The following is an 18,611-nucleotide window of genomic DNA, read 5'->3' on the forward strand; positions in this document are numbered from 1 at the left end:
TTTTGGGCTCTGGTGCTGTGGGCTAGAGATCCTCACTTTTGGTTTAGACCCCACTCTTCTCAGGGGGATCCAACTGGCCATTTCAATATCCTTCTGGTGCTGCCACCTACTGGTGCCCCACCTGCCTTCTCAGATCTCTACCGCACTCCTTACCAGTTAGATTGCACTAAAGTTGTTACTGCTGTCTCCAAGGTTACAAGGCTCCTCTCTTGCTCTTGTTCAGTTGTTTGTTCCAGGTGATTTCTCCACAATTTAGTTGTAATTCCATTTTGTTCCTTTGAGGAGGTCAGCGTGTCTTCCACTGACTCCTCCGCTATCTTGATTCTGGATCTAAATAAAATATATATTTTTTTAATTCTGGAGGGCTATTTTGCAAGCAAGGAGTCCTGGCCCCATGTGAGGCCACCCAGTCCAGGGCTCCAGTGCCAGGAAGATAAATCCCTACAACTTCTGGCTGCAAAAATCAGCAGGGACTGAATCAGTGGAAGACATTTCTGGATCCCCAAGCAGTTCCCTTAATGAACCCACACGCAGACTCCCCTACTCAGACTCACTCCCTCTGAGCTCCTGCACTGAGGTAGCAGGCACCAATGGCATACAGGGAGAAACTGAAGTATATTGCATCAAAGCGAGCAGAGTCCATTGTCCTTTTCTAAACCCTCCCACCACAGAGCTGTCAAGCTGTTGCCATATATGAGACTCCATTAACCTGGTTAATGCTGTTTGAGCTGCCTTGGAGATCCCCAGACACTCCACCCCACCCAATTTACAGACCCACCCAAGCTCCTTTTCCATATGAATGGGTGGTTTTGGCTCCTGTTTCACAACTTCATAAATCCTCTCTAACAAACCACAACTGGCCTCAGTGTGCCCCAGTACCAGCACTAGCAGTAGCCAGCCTAGATTCACATCTTGGCTTTGCCTGCAAATCTCCAGTCCCAGCCCAAGTAGCAGACATCTCATTGCTTAATAGCTCATGCAGGGTGGCCCCAGGCAGAACACAAGTTGGGGCTGAACTTGGGCATCACCGCCTGGAAAATCCCAGAGCCTGCACACCCAGTGGACAACAGACCATGTAGGAGCACCATTACCCTGTCCCTGTACAGCTAATCATGCCCAGAGGGCTGAAGTTGATGGTAAGTGGTCATAGCCAATCCTTGCACCTGACTGGCCTGGGTAAATCCCTCCCATTGACCTGCCAACATTAATCAAGGTTCAACTACATGAGGGAAGTGTACTAAGCCAACATGAAGGGCACACTGCAAGTACTCAGCTTGGGTGATAGGGCATAATGTGCCAGTGGACCATACAGGACTACATTAGGTCATGCTAGCAACACACAGAGTCAAAGCAGCTCTACCTAATGCACAGAAACAAATGCAGAGAGACGCACAAAACAAGGAGACAGAGAAACATGGCCAAAATGAAAAACAGATCAAAACTCCAGTAAAGGAGCTAAATTAAATGTATATAAGCAATCAATCAGATTCAGAGTTCAAAACACTGGTTATAAGGATGTTCAAGGAATTTAGTGTGGACCTCAACAGCATAAAAAAGATCCAGTCAGAAGTGAAGGATACACTAAATGAAATAAAGAAAAACTTACAAGGAAACAACAGTGGAGAGGATGAAGCTGAGAATCAAATAAATGATTTGGAACACAAGGAAGCAAAAAACCAATCAAAACAAGAAGAAAAAAGAATCCAATAAAATGAGGATAATATAAGCAGCCTCTGGGATAACTTCAAGATATCCAATATTCGCATGATAGGGGTGCCAGAAGGAGAAGAGAAAGAACAAGAATTTGAAATCTATTTGAAAAAAATAATGAAATAAAACTTCCTTAATTTGGTTAAGGAAATAAACATGAAAGTCCAGGAAGCACAGAGAGTCCCAAACAAGATGGATGCAAAGAAGCCCACTCCAAGACACATCATAATTAAAATGCCAAGGGTTAAAGATAAGGAGAGAATCTTAAAAGCAGCAAGAGAAAAGAAGTTACTTACCTACAAGGTAGTTCCCATAGGACTGTCAACTGATTTCTCAAAAGAAACTTTGCAGGCTAGATAGGATCGGCAAGAAGTAGTCAAAGTCATGAAAAGTGGAGACCTACAGCCAAGATTGCTCTACTAACAAAGCTATCATTTAGAATTGAAGGGCAGTTAAAAAGCATCCTAGACAAGAAAAAACTAAAGTTTGTCATCACCAAACTATTATTATATGAAACATTACAGGGACATTTTTAAGAAAAAGAAGATGCTTTGGCTGGTGTAGTTCAGTGGATTGAGTGCTGACCTGCAAACTAAAGTATTGGTGGTTCGATTCCCAGTCAGGGCACATGCCTGGGTTGAGGGCCAGATTCCAGTGGGGAGCGCATGAGAGGGAACCACACATTAATGTTTCTCTCCCTTTCTTTCTCCCTCCTTTTCCCTCTCTAAAAAAATAAATAAATAAAGTCTCTTAAAAAAGATAAAGAAGATCAAAACTATAAACAATAAAATGGCAATAAATACTTATCAATAGTTGAATGTAAAAAAAGCAAACTAAGCAAACAAGATGAACAGAGACATAATCATGGATATAGAGAGCATTTTGATTGTTTCCAGATGGGGTGTGGGGGAATGATTGAAAAGGTGAGGGGATTAAGAAGTACAAATAGGTAGTCGCAGACTAGCCATGGGGATGTAAAGTACAGTGTAGGAAATGGAGTAGCCAAAGAATTTACATGCATGACTCATGGACATGAACAATGCAGAGTGGATTGCCTGAGGGAGTGGGTAGTTCTGAGTAGAGGAGGGCAAAAGGGGAAACAGCAGGACAACTGTAATAGGATAAACAATAAGATATAATTAAAAAGAAATAAATAAAATGTCTGTCTTCTTGGCTTCTGATCTTTCTACGTGTGTGTGTGTACACCTCTATGATTGGCCTTTCTGAGCTTCCTTTGGCATCTCATAGGTTCATCTTCCCCTACTAGCCCACTAAATGGTGATATTCCTCAAGATTTATTCTTAGACAATTTACTCCTCCTACTTTACATTCTCTTTCATTAATGTCTTTGGAATTAACTACCATTTGTGTGAAAATACCTCAGACCCATAAATCCAACATTTCTTTCTAAGTATTTCAAAGGCTCCTCAATCTGAACATGTATATTTGTGGTCTTCCTTCTCATATCTGGACCACTTCTTGAGCCTCTGTGTCAGTGAATGTTATCCACATTGATCCAACTATGTAATTCTTTAATCTAAGAATAGTCACTGATAACTTCATTTGTCACCACCTCCAAATCTAATTCATGACTAAATTCTATCAATTTGACCTCTTAAATATTTCTCAAATTTAGTCACATCTTTTTCACTCCAACAGTATCATTCTAGCCAAGTTATTATCCACTCTCAGCTGCAATAAACTCCCAACTGATCTCCCTACATCAATTCTTGCATCTTCTCAGTTTGTCTCTGCACTACAACTAGTGTGATATTCCTTTAAACTCAATTCTTATTATATAATTCCCTTGCTTCAAACTCTTTAGTGGCTTTCCATAGTTCTTAGAATGAAGAATAAAAGTTTTATCTTGACATAAAAGGCCCAAAATGGTAGGGGCCTTAACCTCTACACCTGTGTTTTTCATCATGATTTTTACCACAGTTCTACCTTTTCTTTAAGACTCTCATACCCACTCCATAAGCTCACTTCATCAAAGAACTTTTAAGCATGTCCTTCTGCATAAAATGCTCTTACCTCTTCTCTCTGTGCAGGTAACTCTTACTCATCCTTTAAATTGCAGATTAATACTAATTTCCTTCTCCAAACAAAAGTCTCCTGTTGTAATATGTCATTGTTTGGAATCCATATGACAATTGTAGTAAGATACTGAAGCAGATACTGTTGATTATCTTCAGAATTTCATCTAATCATTCATGTTAACATAATTCCTTTTTTCTCAGATATTGGGCACCTGTGATCCAGAAGCCATTCCCCAGTGTCAGGGTGTAAATATTTTTCTAGTATAAGTCAATCATGCCAATCCTATTCTCCCTAGAATGTGAAGTGACCCTTAATAATGAGAAGTAAAATGACATGGAGACTTAGAGTGGGCCTTCTGAGAAAGAAAAAGATAGGATTCACTTCTTCCTGTCTTTGATTGTAGCAAAGAAGATATGATGCTTAAGGACGTTTTAGGATGCTCAACATCACTAGTCATCTAGAGACATTCAAAAAAATCTATGCACCCCAATGTTCATAGCAGCATTATTTACAATAGCCAAGTACTGGAAACGGCTTAAGTGCCCAGTAGTAAATGAGTGGATCAAACAATTATGGTACATTCACACAATGGAATACTATGCAGCAGAAAGAAAGAAAGAGCTACTGCCCTTTGCCACAGCATGGAGGGAACTGGAGACTATTGTGCTAAGTGAAATAAGCCAAGCAGTAAAAGAAAAATACCATATAATCTCACCTATAAGTGGAATCTAATGAACAGAACAAACAAACAAGCAAAGTGAATGAGAGGCATGAAAACAAGGGATGGACTGACAAGGGCCAGAAGGGAGAGGGAAGGGGGATAAGGGAGGAAAGAAGAGGAAGGGCTTAGTCAAAGAACAAGTATAAATGAGCCATGGACATGCACAACAGGGTAGGGATTGACTGTGGGAGTGAGGGGTTGGTTGAGCAGGGGAGAGCAACAGGGGAAAATTGGGACAACTGTAATAGAACTACAATAAAAAAAAATTCTTGTAGCACACCCATGTGCTGAGGCACACCAGTTGAAAATCGCTGATCTACAGTTTGCTGAGGTCTAAGGACACAATATGTCCTGTCTCGGAGGAGATGGTTGCAGCAGGGCCTGAAGCTATCCAACATCTGAGTTACAGAACCAACTCCCAAGGTCTGATTCCATGCTCACCAAGCAGTTTTCTCCTAATTATAATTTGGGTTTCTTTACAGGGCGTTAGCCAGATCACTCCAGTATCTTGGCAGATATATTTCTTATTATAAATAATTGATTGATAAGCTATTTCATCTTATGAATATATTTTAATTTATACTTTTCTGTTGGGGTCACCCATCATCCCAATGCCTCTTGAGCTCTAGATGATGACTATCACACGGACTTTGTAAACTGACAGGGCAGAGGGCAGGACCTCTGGAATCTGACCACAATCCCGTCACTGATGGGGACTCCATGGCTTCATGTTAGACTGGAACTTCCTAAAAGTGATCAAGTTGCATTTTTAAAAAGTAAGACTATTTATTCACCAATCTCATTTTTATCTAGAAGAATGGGCACCCATCCGTCCAAGATAAGCAAATGTGCATGCTCCCATTTTGCAGATAAAGAAATGAAAATTCTCTAAGACTAATTAATTAAATTTCATACTAGTTTAAAAGTTCTTGAAGTCAGGGCTTATATATCTATTTCATATTTATTTTGTCTGAAGTAACTGAGAAAGATTCTCAGTTAAGCTCTGGTTAAATGTAAATAATTGAGAGTGTAAATCCAGGTTAGTGTTTTGGGTTTAATTTAAAAGAGCTAATATTAATAATTTTTCTTCAAAAAATAATGTTTCAGCCATTTTGTGGCCATAGAAAATACAAATAACACTTCTGGTTGTGTGTTATGTAGCAGGTTGAATAACTGATCCCAATTCTTCATTACTCTGTAATAAGCGTTCATTCTCGTCATGTCCTCATGATAAGAAGAATGATCTTCCCTGACCCTTTTTTTAGGCCTGGTTCACCTGAGTTGTTTTGGTCAACGAGGTGTTAATAGATATAATGAAAGTTAAGGTTCAAAATATACTTTCATTATGGTTTGGTTAACTCTCTTGCTCTCTCCAGTGATCCACCATGAGAACATCCCCCAAGTAATTGCTTTATCTCTCAGCCTGGTACCAGAATCAATACATATAAAGTGAACCTAAGCTTAATACAAACCCTAAAGCAGAATTACTACTTCCAGTTCATGGATCCACAATCTAAAGCACAGCTTCCCTAGCTGACTTGCAGAACTGTGATCATAAGATCCAGTGTTTATTGTGTGACATTTAGTTTTGGGGTGCCCTGTTATGGAGCACTAATGTGGCAATACCAGGCTGATACATCATCATAAACATCCTAACTATTGCAGACATTAGTTAAAAAATCATATAACTTATAAGTATAATCCTTCTTCACCAGATTACAAGGTCCAGAAGGCAACAATTGTGTCTATTTTTGCTCTCCATAGTATCCCAACACCTAGTACAGTAGATTGCATAATAAATATTTATTGAGAGAATACTATTAATGAGAAAGAAAGGCTGAAATAATATACATCAAAAATTTAAAAATCAGATTATAGAATAAGTAATGGTTGTATCTTCATTCTTTTCTGTATTGTAATAATATTTTTGTACAATACTCATGAATTGCTTTTATAATCAGGAATAAGAGCAAAAAGAGCTAGTTCCACTAAGAAGAAAATATATAATTATTTGGAAAGAAATACTGTCATGGGTCAAAAAGAAGTCATTTGCATGAGTTAAGTCTACATCAGTTCTAAATTCAGGTGGCTGTAAATTCACACAAAGAACATGAATATTCAGGTGTCAGGACAGTAAATAAGGACTTGGTTAACACCAAGATTTAAGACCTGGCTGAGACACTCAGTACTTTGCTTTTCTTTCCTTCCTGGGGACAAAGAGGAATGTCTGAGGAAAGCACAGAAATTTAGGGAGTCTGGAAAATGGAAATGCTAGTAAGGTACTTGTTGATGAACTCTTTCCCTCACACTCATTTTACAAATTTATAGTAAGATTCCTGAGGACATCATTACAACCACATCTTACCTTCCATCTACTTCTACCTCCATGTTTTTCTGCTTTCTTCCCTCAACCCACCCTCAAAGATGGGAACTTTGCTCTCTTCTCAGGTTCCTTCATGTCCCTCCTGGTTTCATTTGGTTCCTTTGATGACTGGACCTCATGTTTCAAGGATGCAACAGTCAAAAGCAAGGAACATGATTGCAGACAGCCACATGGATCATTCTTAAAAATATAGCATTGGATGAAAACTAAAAATTAAGGAAAAATTCAATGTATTTTAAAAGATAGTTTATATAAATTTAAAACATATACATTCACATGTATCTCTTAGGTTATTTACATATATAAAGACACATATTAAACATTTGAGAGGGCGCCTAATGGGAGAGGAGAATGAGTGTGGGCATAGAGGATTGTCAAAGGAAGGAAGGAAGAAAAAAATGGCAGTGCACATTTTTAAGGACAGAAAACAGATTTTACGCCAAATGTTTTAAATGTAAATGAAGGGGTATTAATAAAGGGAGTATTTATATTGGTATAAGGAGGGCAAAGGTAAAAAAACAAAGGAAGGAAATGTGTATTGGTTTTCTGTTGTTGCTCCAACAAATTACCACCAATTTAATGGCTTATAACAATATAAATTTATTATCTTATAGCTTTGTAGGTAGGTCAGGAGACTGGCATAGATCTCAATGGGCTAAAATCAAGCTGGTAACAAGGTTGAATTTCTTCTGGAGGCATCAAAAGAGAATTTGTATTTTGCCTTTTTCAGCTTCTAGAAGCTTTCTACATTCTCTGGCTCATGGCCCTCTTTTTCCATCTTTAAAGGCAGCAACATCTAATCTCACTCTGACCTTCTTTTCATAGTCAGTGTCTTTCTGACTACAGCTGCTTTTAAAGACCCATGTTACATTGGGTTTACCCAGATAATCTAAGATAGTTTACACATTTCAAGGTTCACAATTTAATCACATCTGTAAAGTTGCTTACCATGTAAGGTAACATACAGGTTCCAGGGATTAAGATGTGGACACATTCGTGAGACCATTATTCTGCCTACACCTGAAGGAAATAGAAGGAAGCCATTACCATCCTAAGGCCTGAAGGGCCATGGTGGGGAGGAAATAGTATTAAAGGAGCTGGAACCTAGGAACTGTCTGAAAGGTGCTGCAGTGAGGAAGGAGACAATCATTGCTAGACACTACTAAAAGTACAAAGTACATGGGGGCAAAATACACGGCCTCTTTTACCTCATTCCCATACTCCTGCAAGTGCCTTTCATTGGACAAAACTAACTAGAAACCAAGCAGCAATGGAGCTTGGGTAATGGAGTCTGCAATGGTTGGTTTCCCAAAGCAGACAGAGAAGGATGATATCTGATATTAGCAGGTGTAGGGACTGAGAAAGAGTTCAGGGAAGCAAATTAGGAATAACCAGAACATATGCCCTAAACTGGGAAGAGTGATACTTCCAATTCTGTGAGCTTGGTATCCAAAACGACAAATGAATGCTGTTCTAGACACATTAGCTGCTATTTCAAAGCAGAATCGAAAGTGCAAGAGAGGGCGACGTGGAAGAAATGTTTCTTGTTTTTGTTTCTTAAAATGAGCAAGGAAATATTTGGAACAAGAAAAATCATTATGCAGGTTATAGCACATGTCACTCCTCATTCCTTACCTTTTTGCACAGTGGAGCCAGGTAGAGATCACTAAAGCAAAAGATGATGGAGAAGTGGAGAGAAGTGCAGGAAAGAGAATGAAGAAATGGCAAGAATAGCGGCAGATTAACATCTGTGTGGGGGCGCTTTTTTAAAACAAATCTTTTCCAAAGTGGTGCAAGTAGCAAAAAGTCCTTGTTACAATGTCAGTGTATAATTTTGACTTGAAGTTTACATTAATTTATAAAGTGCTGAGAGTCTGTGTGGCTGGAACAAGATCTTTTACTCTATGAACTGCTAATTTAACTATGAGCTGGATTCCATTGTGAATCCCTCTCAGAGGTATCGCTTATAAGACTATTGCTCTTGACCTCTGATTTTATTATTTTTAGAGGACACTTGGCCCCATTTGCTATCCACTTCATTTTATATCCAGGCTGTAAATTCCTCCTAAGCCACAGTTCCTGTCTGATTTTCCAATCATACCTGGCTAGGAAGTAAAATTTGACAGACAATGCGAAAAGGAAGCAAAAGCTCTTCCTGTTACATACACACTGTTGGTCTAATACCATCCACAAAGCAACTCAAAGCCATTCAGAGGCTCCAAGGGTTTGGAACCATTCTCATGTGTAGAGTGGTGCCTCTGAAGGGCACTCAACTGGCAACAGCTGGTCCTGGGACTTTCATACATACAACCAGTCCAAGAAGCTCAAAATCAAGGCCAGTCTGTGAAGGAGGTGGAAAGTACAGATAGGGCAGCCAAACTACATGCTAAAATCTGAGATAAAACAGAGCAAAGAGTCAGAAGATCTTAGTTCCAGCTCAGGCTTAGACAACTTGAACAAGTCTTGTAATTAGTAAGTGGCTTGGTTTACATCAGGGTGTCTAGCATTTAGCCCATAGAGTAGATTGCATTTATTTTGATTGAGTATTTACTACGTATCAAGCACAGTAAAAAGCCTATTTAATCCATCTTAATAAACATGAAGTGACTTCTATTGGTATCTCCACTTTAAAGATGGGCATGAATGTGAGAGTTTAAGTGACTATGGCACAAATTAACATTGCTAAGTGATGGAAGCAGGATCCCCACACCCCAGAGCCTGAAGGTTTAACCATCATACAGCAAATACAATACATTTGACCCTAGAAAACATTCCTCCTGAGCTTTTAGTGGTAAAAAAAATGACCAAAAAAGAAAGAAAGAAAAATATATTCCTTAGTTTGCTCACAAAAACAACAAAGGACTAACATTACACAAGTAAAGAATTTTTTAAGTTTAACCTACTATGGAAAAACCGAGTTCACTTGCTACATAAATGGCCCTAGTAATGCAGGCATTATTCAAATGTTATTTTTATTTTTAATAGCTTTACTGAGGTATCATTTTAAAAACATAAAATTCACTTATTTTTCGAGTACAATTCAATAGTTTTTAGTAAATTTACAGAGTTGTGCAGCCATCACTACTATCTAATCCTGAACAATTTCATTATCCCCAAAAGAAACCCCATACCAATTAACAATCATTCCTCATTTCCCAGCCAACCCCACCCCACACCCATTCTCTGGCAACGATTAATCTGTCTCTATTCATTTACCTATTCTGGACATTGCACATAAACAGAATCATACAATATGTGGTCTTTCACAACTGGCTTTTTCCACTTAGCATAACATTTTTGAAGTTCATTTGTGTGGAAGCATGTTTTGATACTTTATTCCTCTTTTTGCCCCCTTTTTGCCCCATAGTATTCTATTGTATGTACACACCATATTTTGCTTATCCATTCAGCAGTTGATAGACATTTGGTTGTTTCTCTGATGGCTACTGATGTTAGGCAGTTTTTCATGTACTAAATGTCTATCTGTGAAACTTCTTTGGAGAGAGTTGTATTCAGATTGATTTTTCATGTTTTAATTTGGCTATTTTTATTCTTATTTTTATTATTTATTATGGAGTTGCAAGACTATGTTATATATTCTAGATTAGATTCCTTTTTTGACTATTACAAAGTTACGCTATTATTTTATTAATTCAAAAGCACTTTACAAGAAAATAAAAGTATGGCTTCCAATAGGAATGTTACACCTGAACTTGATACCAAGCTCACAGATTTTAGTTTTGCAAGGAAAAACAGGCTTTCATGTTAAACAACAATTTGTAACCAAAACTTTAATCCCAAGGATTCTCACAAAACATATTACAAATGACAGCATGAAAAAAAACTTTTGCACAGTAACTCAAAGTTCAGCTCTACAATGTACCCTTAAACTGGCAGGACACTGGTATCTTGAAGTCTCAAATTTCCAAATGAATAATGTTACAAGGAGCTATGTATTCATATACAGCAATCACATAAGAAATTTATGACCTAAAGCAAAGAAAGGTAAACTAACTTTCTGAAAACTTCTTAGATTCTGCACTAACTGGACAACTTCTGCCCAGTGTAAAGACTAGTTGGATTTTTTTTTTAAATCTCTAATCTAGTTTAAGGGTGCAGCTTTAATTTTTACCTGCTGGTTTGTGTTCACAGCAGCTTTCAAAGGCTGCTTGTTCAACTACAGCTGCATGTTATATCCCAGCTATGGAAAGTCTTAAGTTCAATTTTTGTCAGTTTAGTTTCCATAATACTAAACATCACACTTTAGCTGGGAGAAGTTAAGAGATTTATTATCAGTTTATGCAAGACTCAAGTTCAAAGCAAAACCAATTTTGCTTAAGGGAACATTGTAAAGTAACAATTATTGGTATACATTGCCTCATATGATCCATTTCAAACCATAGAGAATTACATCTTCATGTCACTGTTCCAAGACAAAGGTGAACAGCTAAAATATCTTAAAAATGCACCAAGCTTATGAAGTCTCAAACAAAACTTGAATTTTCTGCACATACTCCTGTCAAATGAAGTTATTTCCTGTACACCACTCCTCTTGAAAACTGGTCTATTTCCTTTCATTTGACCTAGATCGGCTACGAGACCTAGAGAAAGATCAGGACGACTTGTGATTTCTTTCCCAAGACAGTGATCTCTCTCTTCTCCTATCCCTAGAAAGGGACCTGCTCCGGCTGCGGGAAAAGCTTCTCCATCTTGAAGATCTGCGACGAGGTGGAGGACTCCTTCTCCGATAATTATCTCTAGGGCGGCGACCCCAAGAGGGAGGTGGGCCACGATTTCGACTTCTCTTTTCACCATTCGACAGTTCCACTCTTACTCGGCAGCCACATAGTGTTCTCCCATCTAGCTCTCGAACAGCATCAGCTGAAGATCGGGGATCTTCAAATTCAACAAAAGCAAAGCCGGGAGGGTTTCTAGTAACCCACACACTTCGGAGTGGTCCATAATAGCCAAAAGCTCGTTCCAATTCAGTCTTGTTACCGTTGTTTCCAAGATTACCTACATAAACCTTACAATCCAATGGACAGGAATCACGATGCATCTCGAGATCTTGAATTAGAGACTCCACAGCTTAAATTCGCACACCTTCCGACGGCTCTTCCTCGCTCCTCCGCCCGGCTCCCACAGATGCTTTCCCCTACCCGGCGTCCACGAAATGGCCTAGATTAGATTCCTTTATGAGGTATGTGATTCAGAAATATTCTCCCAGTCTGTTTTTTTCATTTTCTTAATGGTGTCTTCCTAGTTTTTATTTTGAGAAAGTCTAACTTAAGGTCATAAAAATTTACTTCTTTTTTTCTTTTAAGACTTTTGTAGTTTTAGCTCTCACATTTAGGTCTATAATCCATTTTAATTAATTTCTGTGCATTATATAAGAGTCTACATTCATTCTTTTACATGTGGCTATCTAGTTGTTCCTATACCATCCTTTGATCTATATATCTGAATTTACATCAGTACCACACTGTCTTGCTTACTATACCTTTATACTAAGTTTTGAAATCATGAAATTTAAGTTATCCAACTTCATTCTTTCTCAAGACATTTTTTATTATTCTGAGTCCCTTGCATTTTCATATAAATTTTAGGATCAGCTTGTTGATTTTTGCGAAAAATAAATAATAAAAAACAGCAAGCAAGACAGAATTTTGATAGAGATTGCATTAAATTTGTAGGTCAGTTTGGAAAGAATTGACATCTTAATAATATTGAGTCTTCCACTTCATAAACATGCAATGTCTTTCTATTTATTAACATCCTTTTTACTTCTTTCAGCGATAGATTTTTCAGTGTAGAAGTCTTGCTATTTTGTTAAATTTATTTCTAAGTATCTTTTTTCCTATTGTGAATGAGATTGTTCTCTTAATTTTATTTGTCAGATATTCCATTGCTAGTAAATAGAAGTTCTATATATTTTTTCCAGGAATGATTATATATATATTCCTGTGACCTCGCTGAAGTTGTTTTTGTGGATAGCTTAACATTTTCTACATACTAATTCATGCAGTCTGCTAATAAGGACAGTTTTACTTCTGCCTCTTCAACCTGGATGCCTTTTATTTCTTTTTCTTGACTTATTGCACTAAGACTTCAAACATGATGTTGAATAGGAAGAGCAAGAGAAGAAATACTTTCCTGAAAATAGAAATAAATACTTTCCTTGTTCTTAATCTCTAGAAGAAAGCATTCAATCTTACACCATTAAGTATGATGTTACCTGTAAGGTGTTTATGCATCCTCTTTATCTGGCAGAGGAAGTTTCCTTCTAGTTCCATTTTCTTGAAATTTTTATCATTAATGGATGTTGGATTTTTGTCAAATTTGATTGCATCTATTTAAATAATCACATAGTTAGAAAATGTTTTCTTTATGAGTAAAAACAGAAGGTAGTTGTGCATTTCTTCCACTAAAACATTTGTAAGAAGAATTTATGCTATTAAATTTATTGCATACAAGATGAAGGAACTTGTCAAAAATTGTTAATTTATTTATGTGGGTATCTTAATTGTAAATCTAGACAGATAAGTCAAAGTATGCCACTCAGAAGATCTCTTTAACAAATGTATATAATTCAACCATCCAAATTAATCCCTCAGATTAAGTATTTTTCTATACAAAATATTCTATAGGGATGAGAGAAAGCATATTTGGCTGTTTAGTCAAGTGCAAGTTTTCACATTCAAACTGATTGAGCAAATTGACATTAAGACTGCACTTATTTTGCATAGATCCCATTGGATTCAGTATAGTTTACCAAACTTTAAAAATTATATACTTATTAGGTAGAAATAAAATTGCAATTTCAGAAGAGTCATACACTTTTATGCATTAAATCATACCTTCAATTTCCGCAGCTTTCTTTGAAGGAAACCTCACAATGTATCTAAAGTATTAAATACCCTTTTATAAGTGTGGCTCAGTTTCAAGAGGAACTGTTCAAGCTGAACATGAACTATGCCCCCCTAATAAGATATGAAATCCCTGGAATTTGAAGACATACCAGATCTGTCCAGAAAAAAAGTCCAGCCATTGTTAATATAACAAGAACAGTTTACACAACATTGATGTAAACTGGCATCCAAGGAGAGTGGGCAGGAATGTGCATGCATGAACAAAGATGACTTCATTGTACTAGTTAGTGGGCGTGGTAGACGCAGCTGAGTGAGCATGTACACTATGTGGCCATCGCATTCAAAATGACTGAGTGAGTAGAGCAATGAATCTGCATCATATTTTGTGTTAAGCTTGACCATTCCTCTGTGGGAACTATTCAGATGATTCAGAAGGCCGCAGGCATGGGCAACTGGTGATTGGCAGCTTCATCATGACAAAGTGCCCACTCATGCATCATGTCTTTTGCAGAGTTTTTTGGCAAAACATCAAGTCACCCAGGTGACTCAGCCTCCCTATAGCCCAGATCTGGTGCCCTGTGACTTCTGGCTTTTCGCAAAACTAAATTCACCTTTGGAAGGGAAGAGATTTCAGACCGTCATTGAGATTCAAGAAAATATGACAGGGTAGCTGATGGTGATTACAACAAAGGATTTTGCAAGTGTTTTAAAAAGTGTAAGAGACACTGAAATAAACTGCGTGAGGTCTCAAGGTGCCTACTTTGAAGGGGACTGAGGTGTCATTGTCCTATATACTTATTCTTGTATCTCATATTTTCTTTAATAAATGTTTCTATTTCCCATAGTACATGGCTGGATACTTTATGGACAGGCCTTTAGTATACTGGATAAAGAGTGCAGTGAGATCAGAAGGAATGTGGTATATAGGAGGAAAAGTGGAGAGGTCAACAGATTGAGGGTGTATTTTAGGAATTAGCTGGAAAGTCAGAAAATTAAAAAATAGAGTAAGATATTCAATGGGTAAATGTGGAGATGGTGTGGTTTTCTATGATGATGGTGTCCGCATGACAGTGGAATTGGGTGCCTGAGAGAGAGTGGGAAAGAAAGCCATTGAATATGAAGAGGTCAAAGAACTGAGCAGTCAGGGTATTGGAGTGTCCTGTATGGGACATTTAATTTAACCCCATAACGATGGGTATGAAAACTGTGACAAAGGAGCTAATAAATTTTTAATAAATGAGAAGAGTACAAAGAAAGTTAACAGATAATTCCAAGGCAAAAAAGAGAGGCTAATACACCCTCAAGAAAAAGATAGGGAGGGAGCAATGATCCAGAAGTGACAAATGAATCAGAAACTACTTTAATTAAGCTCTCTTTAAGAAGTGTAGATCCCATTCAATTTGTCAAATGTCAAGATTCATGTCAACTTTATCAAAAATTAATTAATGACCAGCACTTGACCTACAAATGTATGAATTTGTACAAATAAAGTTAATTAAACTGCTTTTGGACTAATTTAATATTTATATCAAAATCAACATTTTTATATAGCTAACAACCTATGCTTCACTGTTGTTATTTAATTTTTAAAAATTCGTGTATCTGTACCCACACAGAATTCTAATCACATGGGCACTGCATTGCTTGCCTGAGCTAACTGTCTTTATTCATCTTCTCTCTCACTCAAGAAGATATCAGAATACAAAGGACATCCTTGATTTTTAAAAATTTATAAATAAATAAATCTTAAATATTTACATTTTAAGTATTAGTAACACATTACCTGCTTCTAACCTTACAATTAAATACAATGCACCAATTTGTAAAGATTCTTAGTGCTGCCTATCTAAACTACTCGGGCTAGTCTTTTGAAATTCCTTTTCCCCTTTTTTGTTTCTAATGCCCAATATGAAAATGGAGTTGGATGAAGGTAAAAAGGAGCACAAAGTTAAACTTCTAGAAGGTTCTCCATGTTCTCTAGATCTGGCCTATACATGCCTACAGTTAATTATTTATAATTATTATTTATTTACCTAAAATAAGCCAGAGGCTTAATTTCAAGTTTGTCCTTGGACATGGTTCCTTTGAAGAAACTCAGAATTTTATCTGACTTTGGTATGGCTTTCAAATGTGTCATTTAAAACAGTCATTTAATTTTATTTTCATGAAAAAAAATCATGAATTGGCTTTAAAGGGAGAAGTCTGAGGGTAGAAGAGCTTCCTGATACTTCTGTTTTCTGGGTGCCTCCCCATTTCCTGATTATCTCAACCCCACTCCCACCTCAATAAGCTTTCTATTAAACACTTTTCCAGCTAAATCTCTCTGAGAGTGCCATTTGTTCTCTGCTGGGATCCTCACTCTGCCCTTACCGAAAAAAATTTAAATTGTGTTCAATGTTCTTCAAACTCTACTTACCCAGACAGTTGGGTGCTTGGGAACCAGTAATAACAAGTCAATATGTGCTCTACAGAGCACTAGTTCTGGAGTCCACCTTGGCAAGATGCTGTGCTGAGTTTCACTTAACCTCACAAGGAATTAAGCAAGCGTGTGTGTCCATAGTCTCATCTTCCTTGTGTAGTTGCTATGCCACTGTACATGGGTGATGCCTGTTCATTATTATATACACAGTGGGCAAAGGAGCAAGATGGTACTGTTGGTGCAGAAATTGTAGCCAGATGACAGATGATAGTGATGTGGTTTGCTAAAGGTGATTTTTGTAACCATATGTACAGGAGGTGTTTTAGGGTGACATATTTGGGAGCATGATGAGGTTAGCCCTGTGACCTGGCCAAATTTCTCTTTAGAGAGAATATTTCATTACCATGAACCAGAACAAGTCTTCTGCCAGAAAATGGGGAAATTCAAAATTTATGCTCACCAAACATCCCTCCTCAGCCCCCTATCTCTTGGTATGTTGTGCTGGGGATATATGCTTTGCACTAATCACAGGAAACCATGACTTTTACAAGACACGTCAAATGGTTCATTTTCACAGAGCTATCAACTGAGTCCTTTGTGAGATATTCTGAGCTCTTTGGGAAGCTGTTAAAGGTTATTAGAAAAAAAAATAGTCAGTATGGTCAAACACATCTGAAAAACACTGTGTTAAACAAAATGAACCAGCTTTCTGAAGAAATGCTCAGAAGCTTTGATACGCTACTGTGCATTAAGAATTTGGTATGCCATGTTTCCCAGCCTGCGTATAACAGGGAACCTTTTTGTCAAGAGCACACCCATGACACATTGGTCAACATTCTCCTGTGATTGGAAACATTGTAGGTGTGTGGGCAGGGTGGGGGAGGTGTTATTGAAAACAGCAGGATAGTAAGCAGGTATTTAATGGAAGGAGTTCAGTCTCCATCAATGCCCCAGCTCTTGCTGAACCAGAAACAGGAGTCTCTCTGAAAGCTGACTGAATTGTACAGCTTACTGAATTTATTCTGAACACTTCATTTGAAATTTGGCAAGGTCCCTGATTGTCAGAGGTTTTTAATCTGGTACAAAAGGTTACAGAGAAATGCTGCTGCCCAAATATGGCAGCCCATGGAAGGCTTTTTAATTAACTTTAAAAGGTCTGCATGAGTCCTGCGCATGGCAGGATATATAAAACACCCACACTCATCACTGGAGTGACAGAAGCAACTGGAGTTACTCCAAACCCATTTCACTGACATTTTTAGAATGAGTGAATTTCTTATTTTGAAATTCAGGTTTGCAATTTTTTTTATTTTAAAAATAAAATAAAATCTTACCAAAAGGGTCAGTGAAGCCTTAATTCCAATTTTGTTGTCCTTTCAGAGTTAAAAGCATGCTGAGCCTTTGGTTTTTAAAAGGAGGTGCCTTCCATGTATAGGTAACACAAGCAAGAGAAGATCCTCATGGGATATTTTAAATGACGGCACTGTAACAGACTGACCTTAAAACTTAAATAAATCCTCAGTGAAGATGAAACAGCAGGAAGTCATCCTGAGCAAATCCCAGTGACTCTGTGGCAATGCAATGTGGACCTAGTATGGTGGCATCAGGCTGAAAAATTTGCACAGAGACCCCAGTTGGGCCCTAGTTTCTCCCTGTTGCCATGAGTGGGAAGATTATAGCAGTTGTTTCAAGGATATTTTTGTACCTTATCCCTCTAACTCCAGAATGACAGTTCAGCAAACCATGTTTTTGAGGATGGAGGTATAGGGTTGGCTATTAGGTGTAAAAGAGTTCACTCTGAAAAGCAATCTTGTTCTAAATTTCCAACAGCTAACCTGTGGGAGTAGAACTGGGTGAAAACTATTAATTCATCTATGGACTGGTCAAATAAACTATATACTTCACACATACTTGGGCTATTGATTGTTTTTCAAATCATTTGTAGATGGTGTTTTGAGGAGTAAAATTAAAAGCCTAAGTAAGGAAATTAAGTAATGTTTTTGAATGATCATATTAGTTATGTATTTTCTCAATCAAAGGATCCTAAAAATAACTACCACCAGAAGTTTCTCTAAATATTTGGATGTTTATAAAAAAAAATTCTTATACCTGAAAAGCTCAGAATTGCAGGTCTAATCTTACCCTGATTTTTAGTCAAATCTGCTCTGAAGCCTCCACACACAGACTTTCTTAAACATCCTCTCAAAAGGGGAATTCTCCATGGCCAAGGTAGAGTGCATTGTTCAGTGTTGAATTGCTCATCATTTATTGTATTGAATAAGCACACAGAACTCAGTAGTTGTAAACTACACATTAATTAATTTTCACAGATTTCTTGTAAACCTGTAGACTGAGTATCACAGTCCAAGGAGGGTATCTGGAAATGTATGGAGAGAATAACCCTGCCCACTATGTTGAAACAGGAGACTGCCTTCCAAAAACTTCCTTGTGCTCAATAGAAAAGTAGCG

At 37.6% G+C, this 18,611-nt stretch overlaps 1 protein-coding gene across 1 annotated transcript; it reads right to left on the minus strand.

Annotated features, from left to right (window-relative positions):
* Nucleotides 1-11,251: 11,251 nt before the first annotated feature.
* Nucleotides 11,252-12,077, minus strand: LOC129065163 (serine/arginine-rich splicing factor 3-like). Its single transcript, XM_054566399.1, has one exon. The coding sequence runs from the start codon at nucleotides 11,911-11,913 to the stop codon at nucleotides 11,467-11,469; it is 447 nt and encodes a 148-aa protein (XP_054422374.1). The 5' UTR covers nucleotides 11,914-12,077; the 3' UTR covers nucleotides 11,252-11,466.
* Nucleotides 12,078-18,611: the final 6,534 nt, after the last annotated feature.

Source organism: Pteronotus mesoamericanus, unplaced genomic scaffold (genome assembly GCF_021234165.1).
Source record: "Pteronotus mesoamericanus isolate MK-2021 breed Mesoamerican mustached bat unplaced genomic scaffold, CSHL_Meso_final contig_173, whole genome shotgun sequence".
Taxonomy (NCBI): Eukaryota; Metazoa; Chordata; class Mammalia; order Chiroptera; family Mormoopidae; genus Pteronotus; species Pteronotus mesoamericanus.